General features: G+C 40.9%; 1 protein-coding gene across 1 annotated transcript in view; it reads right to left on the minus strand.

Annotated features, from left to right (window-relative positions):
* The window catches only part of SORD (sorbitol dehydrogenase), a 354,351-nt gene that overhangs the window by 242,549 nt on the left and 97,047 nt on the right, over positions 1–14,755 (minus strand). Inside the window, exon 3 of the mRNA XM_044070272.1 lies at positions 179–212. Within this exon, the coding sequence (XP_043926207.1) occupies positions 179–212 (34 nt within the window). The remainder of the gene's footprint in view (positions 1–178; positions 213–14,755) is intronic.

Genomic DNA, 14,755 nt, shown 5'->3' on the forward strand with positions numbered 1-14,755 from the left:
TGCAACTTATTTTTGAAGTAGGTTCAATGAAAAAACAGCAAGCAGTGTAACCACGGCTGTACATACAGATGCAGCCTTCTCCCCACCACATATACTTTACTCCTGTTACATAGTTTTCTTTTAGCCTAGTCTGACCTTAGCAATTCATCATGAAGGAGGCAGATGCAGTGATATTTACCATTAGGGCCTGGTTCTGGCACTGGACGATTCTCCTGCAAAGAGAAAGAAACAGCCATTAATGAAAGTCACAGCATTAGTAAATATACCCCAGAGGGTTACTGTGCAGTTTGCCTGTCAATATTATAACCTTATTTTAAAGTTAATTGCCTTACACATGGATTTCACAGCCTTCCTTGTATAAGGACCATCCTAAAAATAATTGTTTTCTTTTGCTCAAAAGAGACATGACTTTACAACAAAACATTACATAAAATGAAAACAACCAAAGCATATACAGTAATACAGGTGACCATCATCAGAGGTTAGGATAAATAAAACATACTCTACAACTCAGCAGAAGGAAAATGTACAGAAGAAAGTAAAAAACTGAGCATGAATTCCCATAGATGGGAACACAAACTTGACAGTGAACCTGAAATGTGAAATGATTTAACAAGAAAATGGGAGAGCATACAATGTTGACTTACACAACAAAACATTATATTTCAAGTAGGATAACCTAACAGAGATATTACATTTCAAATAGATCATCTCTCTCTCTCTTTCCCCTACCCCCACAAGCCCCCAGGAAAACAAAATGTAGAATAAATTGCTTCGGCAAGCAATATATCTTTCAGACTCCATAGGATCATAGGTACGTACTAGGCTATCGGCCCAAGGGCCTACGTAAGCCTAGCCAACAAGGTTCCCTGGCTTACGCCACCCAAGAAAGTTATTTTCCTGTGCCACTATTGAGCAGAGACACAAAAGTGATCCCCAGGGTGTATTTCCTATTTCCCATCCACTCATCAAGATTTTTCTTGAAGAGTGCTAATGAAGAACTTTGCTTGACATACATGGGTAGCTTGATCCAGAGTATGGGAAGTCTCTGGGACAGGAATCTATCCCCACAGCATGTCCTATTTATTGTGGTGACAAGGCTTAGATCCCTAGAGTGTGTAGCTCGAAGGGATTGGGATTTCTTTAGATGTAACATGTCCCAACAGCTCTGGGTTTGACATAGCTTTATATGTTAGGCAGATATCACCTTGGAGTAGGCGATATGTTACAGAGTAAAGCTGGAGTTTTTTGAGGCGGTCAGTGTAGGGCATTTGTTTGAGGCAAGTAATCCTCTTTGTGAGGTACTTCTGTGGCCTTTCCAGCTGCTGCAGATGTCTTTTGACATTCCAAAAGGGGCGTTGTACTTTATAATGGGTCTAATGAGTGTCGAGTAGAGGGGAACAATGACCTCTTTTTTCCTGGATTTGAACCCTTTTATGATGACGTGTGCCATGTAGAAGGACTTCCTGACTACTGTGGCGATGTGACTATCAAAGGAGAGACTACTGTCCACCTGGGTCCCAAGGTCTCTTATCACGCATTCAGTGTTAAGTAGATTGCTGCCTATGTGGTAGTTCATGGGTACAGAGTTTTTACCAAAGGGGATGACACGGCACTTTTTGGCATTGAGCTTGAGGCCATGGCTTTGACACCACGCATCTGTCTCAGTGAGGCCCTTCTGTAGGATGTCCACATCATTGGGGACTTGACTATGGCTCCTAGTTTGCAGTCATCTGCGAATTTCGTTAACCAGAGGCCTTCTGTGTTAGCCTGTACTTCAGAGAAGTAGATACCAAACAGGAGAGGTCCCAGGAGGGAACCCTGTGGTACTCTACTTGTCACTGCTTTGAGGTCAGATTTGGAGTCTGCAACTTTTACAGTGTGGGTTCTGTCGGTGAGCCAGCTGGCAACCCATCTTGTGACGTAGGGATTTATACCTAGTTTAGTGAGTTTAGCTATAATACCAGAATGGGGGATGGTGTTGAAAGCCTTGGCGAGGTCATGATAGGCTGTGTGAACCACCTTACCCTCATCTACAGCTTTGGTGACTGCCTCAAAGAAGTCAATCAGGTTCAGGAGGCATGATCTGCCTTTCACAAACCCGAACTGGGTGGGATCCAGAGTTTGGAGGTTACCAATGTCTTTGTTTTTGAGTTCCATAATGGCACGTTCCTTGGCCTTGCAGACCAAGCTCATCAGGCTAATAGGTTGATAGTTCCCAGGATCAGTGGCGGCTCCCCCTTTGTGGAGTGGGATAGCTGTTGCTGTACGCCATTCAGTGGGCACAAAGCCTGATGCAAGGCTATTATTGAACATGGTGCTTAAGTGGGGAGCCAGTTTGTTCTGAAGTTCGTGTAAAACGCAGCCTGGGATGTTGTCCGGTCCCATGAATGCTGTGTTTTTGGCTTTAGAGAGTGCAGCTTTTACCTGCATAGTTGTGATTACAGGGACTCTGCATTCTTCTTGTATAGATATGGGCCCTTTGGGGGGTGAAGGGGGGTAAAGTTAGCACTGAACCTATCTGCCAGGATGTTGGCAATATCAGTTGGTTCTGTAATTTTCGTGCCTTTGTGCTGTAGCTCAGAGCATATCTGGGTGTTGCCATCGAGATTCTTGACATGGCTATAGAATGCTTTGTGGTTGTCCTTGGAATTAGTGGTGATTTTGTTTTCGTAGCTAGCTTTGGAGGATCTTATAAGGGATCTCAGCTTCTTACTGAGGCTGACCAGGGAGCTCCTCCACTCATGGGATTTTACTCTCTTTTGCAACAGTTTTTTCCTTCTATTGTACAGTTTGTTTATGGCAGGGGACCACCAGATTGGCTTCCTTTTTTAGGAGGATAGCATCTTGGTTCTGTTTGGGATAGCACGATCCATGCACTCGTGTAAGTGCTTATAGAGTGCATTTGTGAAGGATTCAGCAGTTGTAACTGTATTGTCCATCTGCATGGGTGTCATGAAGTTCACCACTTCTGTCTTAAGAAGCATGAAGTTGGCTTTGGAGAAATGTTTTACTGTGGTTTCCTTAATAGGGGGTGGGGGTGGGATGTGGATATCAAGGGTGATTAGCTTATGGTCGGATCGGACCAATGTGGAGTCGACTTCAGGTGTGGAACACCGGTCACTCATGTTGGTAATGACTAGGTCTGGGATATTGTTGCCCCTGGTGGGGGTGTGGATAAGTTGATCTAGGGCATTGGAGTTTATAAATTCCAGAAAGTGTTGAGCTAAGGAGTTGGTACACAAGTAGTTTTCCCAGTTAATGGTGGGGTAGTTGAAGTCGCCCATTATTAGGGTGTTTAGTTGAACCCTAATATTTTCCAGTACATAAAGAAAAGAGGAGTGGGAATCCTGGGGCATGGTGGGGGATCTGTAGCAAGCTACAATTTGGATTGCAGTTTTTCCCAGAGTTAGTTGCACTTAGATAACCTCGGATGCATTATGCTGAGCAACTAGCCTGGAGGTGTGGATATCCTTAATGAATATGGACACACCTCTGTCTTTGGTGTTTCGGTAGTGCAGGGGTGCTCTCTGCAGTCTTGAACCAGGTCTCAGTCACTGCACAGATATCGATGTTCTCCATTTTAAGGAGTGCCTCGAGTGAGTGCATTTTGAGATTTAGACTTCTAGCATTGAGTAGCATTACCCTCAGTTTTTGCTTGCCTGTTCCTGTTATGGTGGTGAATTTGTTATTTGAACCCTGCCTAAAAAAGGCACTATAGGGGCAGCAAGAGCCTTAGCCAATATCCGGAATCCCAGGGGAGACAGGTGCAGGCCATCTGTGGCAAAGCATCGTGGTCTGTCGAGCATATCATCCCAAGCAGACAGATACTGGATCCCCTTAGAATGACACCAGAAGCTTAGCCAATTGTTGAAGTCAATCATTTTGTCCTTGTACTGCGGTATCAGGTGATGGCAGAATGCTACTGAGGCCCAGGGTCATACCTGCCTGGGCTACAAGATCGGAGAGCTCTTCCGTGTCTCTTTACGTGTAAAAAAACAGTGCAATACTGATAAAAACACTGAACAGTTAGATAAAGTGCAAAAAATATGCTTATGTCAGCTCTATAATTCCAGATCGCTTAAGAAACACTTTCAGTCAGGCACAATGGAGCTTCTAGCAACATAAGCAGAAATTCAACAAAGCTAATATTTTTATACCAACAAGATAAAAGACCCTTCCAAAGCCACAACTTCAGGCAGTCAGATAACACAGAAGCTGTTTGACCAGATTTTACACTCTGGAATGAGTTCACCATAAACGTCCTGCAGGCTTAGAAAGTTGTAAAAGACTTCCTATGTGGAATCAGTTAGTCCAAGCTAAAGTGCTGTGCCAAATGCCTTAGAACAGAAATAAACAATTTCAGCAAAGATCAGGAAAAAAATTCAACCAGTTCAGCAAATATATAAATGCAGACACAGAAAAGTAAGTAATTCAGTCAAGCAAATAAATAAAAACAATGCAGTACTGTTAAGCAAATAAATAATAACAGTGCAGTACTGATAAGAAACACTGAACAGTTAGATAAACGGTACAGTGGTGTAGCGTTATTGCCTCACAGCAAGAGGTTCTCTGGTTCGCGTTTGTGTGGGTTTTCTCTGGCTACTCTGGTTTCCTCCCACGTTACAAAGACATGCGTCTGGAGTGTTTCTCCCCAGGCCACTGCTGAAAATTGGTTTTGTTCCAAGTCGGACTTTCCCGGTAAACAAATGATAAATAAAATAAATTAAATTAAGTGCAAAAAATATACTTATGTTAGCTCTGTAATTCCAGATTGTTTAAGAAACACTCTCATTCAGGCACAATGGAGCTTCTAGCAAGATAAGCAGAAATTCACACAAAGGTAACACAAAGTGATTTTTCATAATTACTAAAGGTAACACAAATTGATTTTTCATAATTACTTCAGTAAACAGTATATCCACGGTGGTGGTGCTGCGGTAGTGTTGTCACCTCACAGTAAGACGCTGTCCAGTTCAATTCTCAGCTAGAGCGTCTTCTGCGTGGAGACATGCGTGAATGGGCGTACCTTCGTTGAAGGTTGTGCGTCAGGCCTGGCAAGCCGGTACATAAAAATCATCTGCCAATCATTAGCGGACCAGAGTTCCGCTGTGGTGACCCCTAACTGGGAAAAGCCGAAAGACACAAACTTCAGTAAACAGTATACTTGTTTTTGCTGCATCTAAAAATCTGCCTGGAACACGTGCTTCTGTTTTATTATCTCTCACCACCACCCACAATACCATCTGCCAGTCTAGTATTTACTCTCTCGACCATATTCACTTCCATTATATTTGTGCCTTTGCAATTCCTGTATTCTGTATTGCATGCACTACCTTCTGCATGTACTTCTTTGGAAGTTAGAATGTACCACAGTTCCTTTATCTTTTTTCTTTCTTTCTTTCTTAAACAAAAAAACATCTTTATTGAATTATCACATGAAATAGGCAATCATGCATCTATATAAATGAAACCATACTGACGTATTTTTAGTTGCAAATATTACACATCACATATAATCTTCTACACAGCCATTCATTGTCAATTGAAAATTACATACCTCATCCAATTCCTGCCTTCCCTTAAACCTCATTACTCCCCCATTAGTCTGCATATGTATTGTTTCCATAATTCCCATTTTTATCTATGTAATTTGCTCCTAATCTTTTCTAAAGATCGCACTTCCATTTTTTTATCTCAGTTACTATATTCAGAACTTCTAATACAGCTGGTTTAGACTTTGATCTCAATTTTCTAGCAATTGCTTTATTGGCAGCCACTAAAATTAAACTCAGCAAGGCCTTACTTTGCCTTTGTAATTCAGATCCTGCATCACAGCTCAAAAAATACATTTCAATAGTTACATCAATTTGCTCACCCAGTATTTCTGACAAAGCAGTCTGCAGGGAATGTCTAAAGTCTGCCAGCTCATTACACTCCCAAAAATTATGTTCCCAATTACCTCTTTCTTCCCAATCACACCTCCAACATTTGCAAACTATTTGAGGAAAAACTCTTTGGAGTCTATTTGGGGTATAAATGTACCTATGCAAACACTTCCTAGGAAAAAAAAATCTTCTAGACTTTGTTGCATATTTGGGAGCAATACATCTCTCCTCCCATTGTGAATTTCTTTTGAATTAATTATCTAATCTCTCCTTCCAATCCTTTTAATGTCAACAGATTCCTACAGTTATTATGCAGTATTTTATATGCCCTACTAATTATCCATTTTTTAATGACAGTTTCTGCTCTAGATTCAACTAAAAACCCTGCCAGTCAGTGCCTTTATTTTTTTCAAGAAGTACTCTATCTCAAATTTCTCTATTAGTTTTGTGATTTGTTTTAGTTTGTTACATGTCAATTAAGGAAGTCTGTTTAACATGTCCAACATACAACTTCTCTTTATTTGACAAAATAACAGCTATGCTGTCTTCCCTAACAGTTACAGATAGCATAGCAACCTTGCAGTATCTTGCATACAAGGCCTTAGGCTCCCCTCAACAAATACATACACACTCTCTCTCTCTCTGATTATAGTATGAATAATCAAACTGTTTAAATACCAAATACACATTACTAAAATGGGAAGGGGGGCTTTGACCCCCCCACACCTTACTAACGCAGCCAAACCTTCACACTATGTTTCCGTAACACTACCACTACACTAGGGTTGCTCAGACTCACAGAAATGCACCAACACACACTCACCACAGTAGATCTACCATCTTACTTAATGCTTATCCTAACCTTAAACTGCAAACAAACACAGACACACAATAATTTGACAAAACTGTCATTCACACTGATGTATGTCTGATTATTAGAACATATAGTAAAAAAATCAGATTTTAACATGATTGAAGAAATATGTTTGATCACAGCTTCAGGACCCATATATGTATTAGTAAACACATACATAACATGCCTATATGAAATTTTACTGCACATATGAAGCAAAAGCCTTTGAAAATACTAAAAATTGACTGGCCACAGAGTAAAAGCACTGGGCTGATAATGTATAAAGCCTGTCTAAAAAGAATACCAGACAACTCAGTCTGTTTAGCTGTTTTTTGCACTTGTCACAAATGCAATCTGCCAGTGAAAAATTATAATGAGCTTACTGCTTGCTGTGATGGATTTGAAGTCTTCTTAAGACACTCGGTCTTGCTGGCTGGATTCTGCTACATTTCAAAGTCTGGTTATATTTGCATTCACAGTCTGTTGCATATAGAAACTTGCAGAATATACACTGATGAGAGAATATACTTTGCAGCATTAACTTAAAGCAGTAACAAATAACTTTTTTATAATAAACCAAACGGACTAATGTTGCAGCTTAAAATACTGTTCCACTTTACTTCTCATGTAGTACAGATGATGTGAGAGATATAACATTTACCTCAGGACAAATGTGTCCCTACCATACCCCTAACATAACTGGATTCATACAGCTCTTTATATACAATTTTAGTCATGCATAAACATATACATTTCCTCTTGATATTCTATTTTGGAGAATTGCTCATCCTGTAGAAACAATACTAATTGTTGCAGATGCTGATGCAAACTGCTGACTTGATAATATTATTTTTAAGCTTCCTTGTTTAACAATGTCTTGTAAGAGGCCAGCTTTTCTGACAGTGTGAACATCCTATATTCTATTTGGATCTTTGTATAAGAACATCTGTTCTTTTGCCAATGCTGATAAAACATGTCCTGTTTTCCATGCAGAAAAACATATTTTTGAGGAAACACATTGCCACTGTGTCATTGTCCATTCTTTAAAAGCAGATTTTGCATTTTTGCTCTTGTATACATCCTGTTTTTAAGTCTGTAAGGGAAAATGTCCATTCAGCAGGTTCCTTATTTTCAAAGCCATGGTAATTTAGTATGGTTGCTGATCACATATTACTAAACTCTGTTTCTGCATTTAAGCAAGCTTTTTCTTTCAGCATATTTACAACAGAATTAATTTCAGCCTTATATTCATAATATCTAACAGCCAGCAGTTTCAGCACTGCCAAGCAATGCAAAAAAACACTAGTTTTATTTACAAGTGTATGCTGCTACTACATTGCTATAAACTGCAGTGCACAATGTCACAGCTACAGTCACTTCCTTTTGCCATAGCTTCAGCTAAAGACATACTGTTTAGGTACTGTATTTCAGAATAATCATATTATAGAACAGTGTTGTGTTGTTAAAATGAATGTTCTGTGTCAAAATGCAAAGCAGAATGTCACAACTCCTTACCAGTCAGAAAAGTACTATAATGCCAAAGGTTACTTGTTGAACACTGTATGATGTTAATTTTCCCTTCTCCACATCACATCTCCAAGAAGTGAAGTACATACAGTTCAGGTATTTAGCACTTGGTTTCAAAATGTGTTTTTGATCTCATAAAACAAAAGCAAAATAACCTAGTTCCAAACCAGTAAGAACTTATGTTTTTTTTTAAAGCAAAATACACACACACACACACACACACACACACACACACACACACACACACACACACACACACACACACACACACAGACAAACTCAAGCACAAATAACATTTGACATTGACACACACTCACAGTAATGAGCAAACTGACAAACACACACAGAGCGACAAACTTACACACACACACACACACACACACACACAGCGACTCACAAACACACACACAAATTCTGACATGGATAAACTCTAACATTGACACAAACATACACACATCCATGAGCAAACTGATAAATCAAGTATGCGTGCACACACACACACACACACACACACACACACACAAGCTCTGACACATGTACACACACACACACATACACACACACACACACACACACACACACATACACACACAGAAACTCTGACTGACACACACACACACAAACTCTGACAGACATGGATAAACTCTGACACTGACAAACATACACACTCAGCCATGAGCAAACTGACAAAACAAGTATATATATATATATATATATATATATATATATATATATATACACACACACACACACATATTATATATATATATATATATATATATATATATATATATATATATATATATATATATATATACAAACTCAGACGCACACAGCAACAAAATGGTACACACACCCACACACAAGATTTGCAGTCATATAAAGGACTATATATCTATACTGCCTGCCAAAAACAAAAATATCCTTTAAAACCATAAAGCCACGAAGTTAAAAAAAAATCTGGGCACATGCACACACTGGATGTTTGCTACAAAGCAATAATGCACTCCAATATAGCTGTTATATATGTGCTTTACAGAGCTGACATTGTCATCTGTGAATCTGTCAATTCTCCTGTGATCTTTGTAAGGTAATTAACAAAGCCTGGCTGATTTATGCCAAGTCCATGACCATAAGCATTCCTCAAGGAGCACCTCAATAAAATTAATGCAATGGTATCCAGCACTCAGAAAAACTTAAATTCATATGTTCAACCTTCATTTTCCATCTTTGTAAATGAGATGTAAAGCTACTGTAGTGATAGCAACTTATGTGAATGACATGCAAAGCCACTGTAATGATGTCAGGTTAAGCCAATAGGTTGATGGTAATGACATGTGAAGTCATTGTAATGACATCAGGTTAAGCCAATAGGCTGATGGCTACACTGGACTTTGTTTATATTCTAGTATACTGGTTGCAGTCCAGGTGTCAGACATAGTTATGTCTGGGCTGGCACATAAACATCCTGAAAATGAAACACATTCTGCTCCAAAGTTGCTTATTAGCTTCAAGGATCACTCACCCATTCAAGCTGTGAAATATGCAAAGCTTCCTGTAGTAATTTTATACGTTCGTAGTTAAGTACTAGGCTGGCTGCCTTTGTGGACATTTTAAGCTAAGCAAATTTCCCTTCTTATGTTTGAAATAACCCATCCCATTTGGCTATAGATTGGCCTTACCCATCTTATGACTGATAATTATATATTACCCCTAATGAGAATAACTGGGATCATATCATGGATAATTTAAGGAGACCCACACATGGGATAAAGCATTTAGGAGCTGCCTCTGTCCATTGGTAGTACAGAAGGCAATCCTGGGGTAAATTTTCTGTTTCCCATCCACAGATCTAAGTTACACTTGAAAATGGACAGGGACAAACTTTGTTTATTGTTAGATACCACATCAAGCACACATTACAAAGACAAATCAGAGGATTGCTATGCTATACAGAGCCAAGGCTTTTATTACTAGGGAATACCAGAAACGGTACAATCTATGCCGTCTTACTGCCCAGTCTTCTACATCCATTTCATGTACTAACCTTCTCAGAGCCACTATAAGCAAACATATGCAAGCCACCAACTGAAAGGCATAATTTACTACTAATTTACTACTCTCTCTGGGAACTACGGAATTTACTGAACCTTGTTTCAGCAAACTGAGGTTTGCAATGAATAAATCATCAGATCAAAGTGCCTCTTTGGCCCTCTTCAAAAGGAACATTAACGATTGGATGGGAGAAAGGAAATTCACCCCGGGGATCACGTCAGTCGCCCTGCTAGACGGGAGTCCAGGGAAGTAAATAGTGTGGGAAGAAATTGCCAGGGAATTGTTATGGCTAGGCTTGTATAGGCCCTAGGGCCTATAGCCTAGTACCAACCTATGAACCTGATCTACATTTATTCTGCTGATCTACATTTCAGCTAGTGTGCGCTATGATGAGTACAACTATGTAACAGGGCTTTTGTCACCGTTTTTCAAATGTGCATCTAATGTTTAAGTGAGCGCATGGGGGGCTCCATGTCAATTTATATTTGTCTAATTTGTGTATCTTTAATATTTATAATAGTTTAATCACTGTACTGTGATGTTTTTAGTTCTAGTACATTTACAGGAGAAAGTGAAAAATTTTAACTTGGTAATTTTGTGCAGACAATGGTGTCAGTTTGCTTCTTGAATGCGTCATTGATATGTTTTCCTGTTTGAATCTGCTCTTTAGTATGACGTAAACATTGCTTTGGGTTTTACATTTTGTTTTATGATCTTACTTAGAGGTGTCTCTATAAGGTATATAGTCTGCAACGTTGGAAGCTGTACTTTTATCAATAATACATTTTCATGTTTTGTTCACGCATTTATTGTCTTTGTTAGGTTCATGTGATTTATGTGCTTTATTCCTGTTGCACTTTGTTTTTTAAATTACGTGGGCTTATTGATTGTTTTGGTAGGAGGTTTAAAAGTATGTGAGTGTGATTACACAAAAGATTTTGTACCTTCTTTTTTAGGCATAATGAAGTGAGTGCATGTTGAGAAATAGACATACATCTGTTTTTTTTCTTTTATTTATTTTTTGGTTCCCCTAGGACATCATTCAATTAGCCCAGCTCCCCCCATTGCCACACATGCACACCAAGTCTACCAGCCAATATCCTACCCTCCCTGGATTGACTCCAGTTTTTGATGGGGCTGGTCATGGATTCAAAGCGTGCCCTGGGGGCTCAGCCATCTCTGCATCCATCTGGAGAGGGGGTTCTTTATAGGCTCTACTAACTCCCTGCCTCCTCTACCACACTCCTTGATTATGACCACACTACCTCAGTGGGAGCATCACTGATGAATGCCCTTGCATACAGGATGTCAGTCGCCCAAGCTGGGTTGTCTGAGCCACAGTCAGGGCTTTATCCCTGTAAGTCACAAGATCAGCTAAGAATTAGCCATTCACCCCTTCCAAAACGTGAAACCTTAAGTTAGAATTGCACCAGCTCACTGACAAAAGGATAAAGCCCTGACTATAACTCAGGAGACCAAGTCTAACTAGCAGCTCAGGTGCCTGCTGGAGCAGGGAGACAGAACAGAAGAATGATGAGGCATATGCTTACTCACTTCTTTGTAAGGGGAAGGGATGCATGTGTACTGTTGGGCACATTCTCCGTGGTAGAATACTTGGTGGAGACAGGGGATCATGCAAAAATGCTTGTCTACAAGGGGGGCAGGAGCAATTGATCATATCACACACAGGCATGGTGTGCATCACAAAGACCCAGTGTATGCCAACCTTGTGGATGAATAAGCATGTAGAGGAAGTGAGAGCTCCAAAGAAAATAAAAACATCCTGTTCAACATGATGGCACTGCCTCCAGTATGCTTGTCCCTCACCCCCAAGGAATGAACAGGCCATAAGGTTCTCACCTGAGGAAAACAAACTAGTCAGAATAACAGCTGGAAGGGTATCAACAATGGTTAGAGCAGACCCACGGCACAGAGGGGGACTTCATCAAAAATAAATAAATAAAATCAAAAATCCCTTGTCAGAAATATAGGTTCATAGGTTCATACTAGGCTATCTGCCCTAGGGCATTTATAAGCCTAGCCCGAGTGTGTGTGGCTTTCGCCACCCCTTGGAATGAGAATACTATGCCCATTTAGGGTTTAGTTTACTGTGCCTCTGTTTAGTAGTGACACAGAAGTGACCCTCGGGGTAAACCTACGATCTCCCATCCACTCGTCAAGATTTCTCTTGAAGAGAGTCAGTGAGGGGCTCTGCCTAACATGGACTGGGATTTTGTTCCAGAGTGTAGGGAGCCTCTGGGTTATGAATCTGTCCCTCCAGCATGCCCTATTTATTTCTGTGTTGAGGTTCAAATCACTCGCTCTTGTGGCTCTGGTGGATTTGGATTTTCTGAGGTGGAGCATGTCCATTAATACTGGATTGGACATGACCTTGTACGTCAGACATAGATCGCCTCTGAGTAGGCGGTATGCGACTGAATAGAGCTGGAGTTTCTTCAGCCGGGCAGCATATGACATATGTTTGAGACCCTTGATCCTCTTGGTGAGGTACTTTTGGGGTCTTTCTAACTGCTGCAGGTGTTGGGTAAGGTACATCCCAAATGGGGCATTGTACTCAATTATGGGCCTGATAAGGGAAGAGTACAGGGGCACAATGACCTCTCTTGATCTAGATGCGAATCCTTTCATGATAAGGTGGGTAATATAGAAGGTCTTCCTAACCACCTTGGCAACGTGAGTGTCAAATGAGAGGTTACTGTCAACTTGGGTCCCTAGGTCCCCGATTACTTCTTCCGTACTTAATGGATTACCACCTATGTGGTAATTTGTGGGTACTTTGTTTTACCCAAAGGGTATGACTATACATTTTTTGGCGTTCAGTTTAAGGCCATGGCTCTGGCACCAGTTATCCGTTTCTATGAGGCCTTTCTGAAGGATGCTTGTGTCTGCTGGAGTATCAGTTATGGCGCCCAGTTTGCAGTCATCTGCGAACTTTGTTAGCCACAATCCTCCTATGTTTGCTTGCACCTCGGAAAAATAAATGCCGAACAAGAGGGGTCCCAGGACCGAGCCCTGTGGTACACCGCTAGTGACTGGCTTAGAGTCTGACATGGCTTCAGCAATTCTGACCTTGTGGGTTCTGTCCTTGAGCCAGTTTGCAACCCATCTTATGACATATGGGTTTACGTTTAAGCTGGTGAGCTTGTCTATGATGCCCGAGTGGGGTATTGTGTCGAAGGCTTTTGCAAGATCAAGGTAGGTTGTGTGAACTACCTTACCCTCATCAATGGCCTTTGTGACTGTTTCAAAAAAGTCGACCAGGTTCAAAAGGCAGGATCTGCCCTTGACAAAGCCGAATTAGGTAGGATCCAGTGTCTGTAGGTCCCTAATGTCTTTGTTTATGAGTTCCATAATGATCCTCTCCATAGCTTTGCAGACCAGGCTCGTCAAGCTTATGGGGTGGTAATTTCCACGGTCCGTAGAAGCACCTCCTTTGTGGAGTGGGACCACTGTTGCTGTACGCCATTCTTTGGGTACATATCCTGTAGTAAGGCTAAGATTAAACAGCAGCCTTATGTGCGGGTTTAGTTCCTCTTGGAGTTCATGTAACACGCAACCCGGGATACCGTCTGGTCCCATTGATGCTGTGTTTTTAGCTTTGGAGAGGGCGGCTCTCACCTGGGCATCTGAGATGTCAGGGAGGCTACACTCTGCTGGGATAGATATTTCTCTTTTGGGGAGAAATTTGCACTGAACCTGTCTGCCAGTATGTTGGCAATGTCTGTGGGTTCAGTGTATTTTTTGTCATTTTGGACCAACTCTGAGCATATCTGGGAGTTTCCACCCAGGTTTCTAACATAACTAAAGAAGGCCTTGTGATTGTCTTTAGTGTCTTTTGCGATTTTTCTCTCGAAGTTGGCCTTGGATGATTTTATGAGTGATCATAGTTTTTTGCTAGCACTGATCAAAGATGCCTTCCCTTTTGGGGATTTTGCTCTGTCATGTAGTAGCTTCCTCCTCCTGTTGTAAAGCTAGTTTATGGCTGGTGTCCACCAGACAGGACGCCTGCCTTTGGGGGAATGGGTCTTGGTTTTATTTGGGATTGCATGATCTATGCATTCTTGAAGGTGTCCATAGAAAGCGTTTATAAAGGATTCAGTGGTGTGGGCTGTGGTTTTTACTGGCCCAGGGGCCTTGAAGGATACCACTTCAGTCTTAAGAAGTGCGAAGTCAGCTTTTGAAAAATTCTTCACTGTGGTCTTTTGTGCTGGGGGTGGGGGTGGGATGTGGATTCCCAGTGAGATTAATTTATGGTCTGATCTCACCAATGAGGGGTATACTTCCGGTGTGGAGCATTGTGTCCCCATGTTTGTGATGATCAGGTCTAGTATATTATCTCCTCTTGTGGGAGTGGTGACTAGTTGTTCCATCGCATTTGAGTTTATGAATTCTAGGAACCTTTGGGCTAGGG

The sequence above is a fragment of the Protopterus annectens genome, chromosome 4.part1 (assembly GCF_019279795.1).
Source record: "Protopterus annectens isolate FY-2018-M chromosome 4.part1, PAN1.0, whole genome shotgun sequence".
In the NCBI taxonomy this organism is placed as follows: Eukaryota; Metazoa; Chordata; order Ceratodontiformes; family Protopteridae; genus Protopterus; species Protopterus annectens.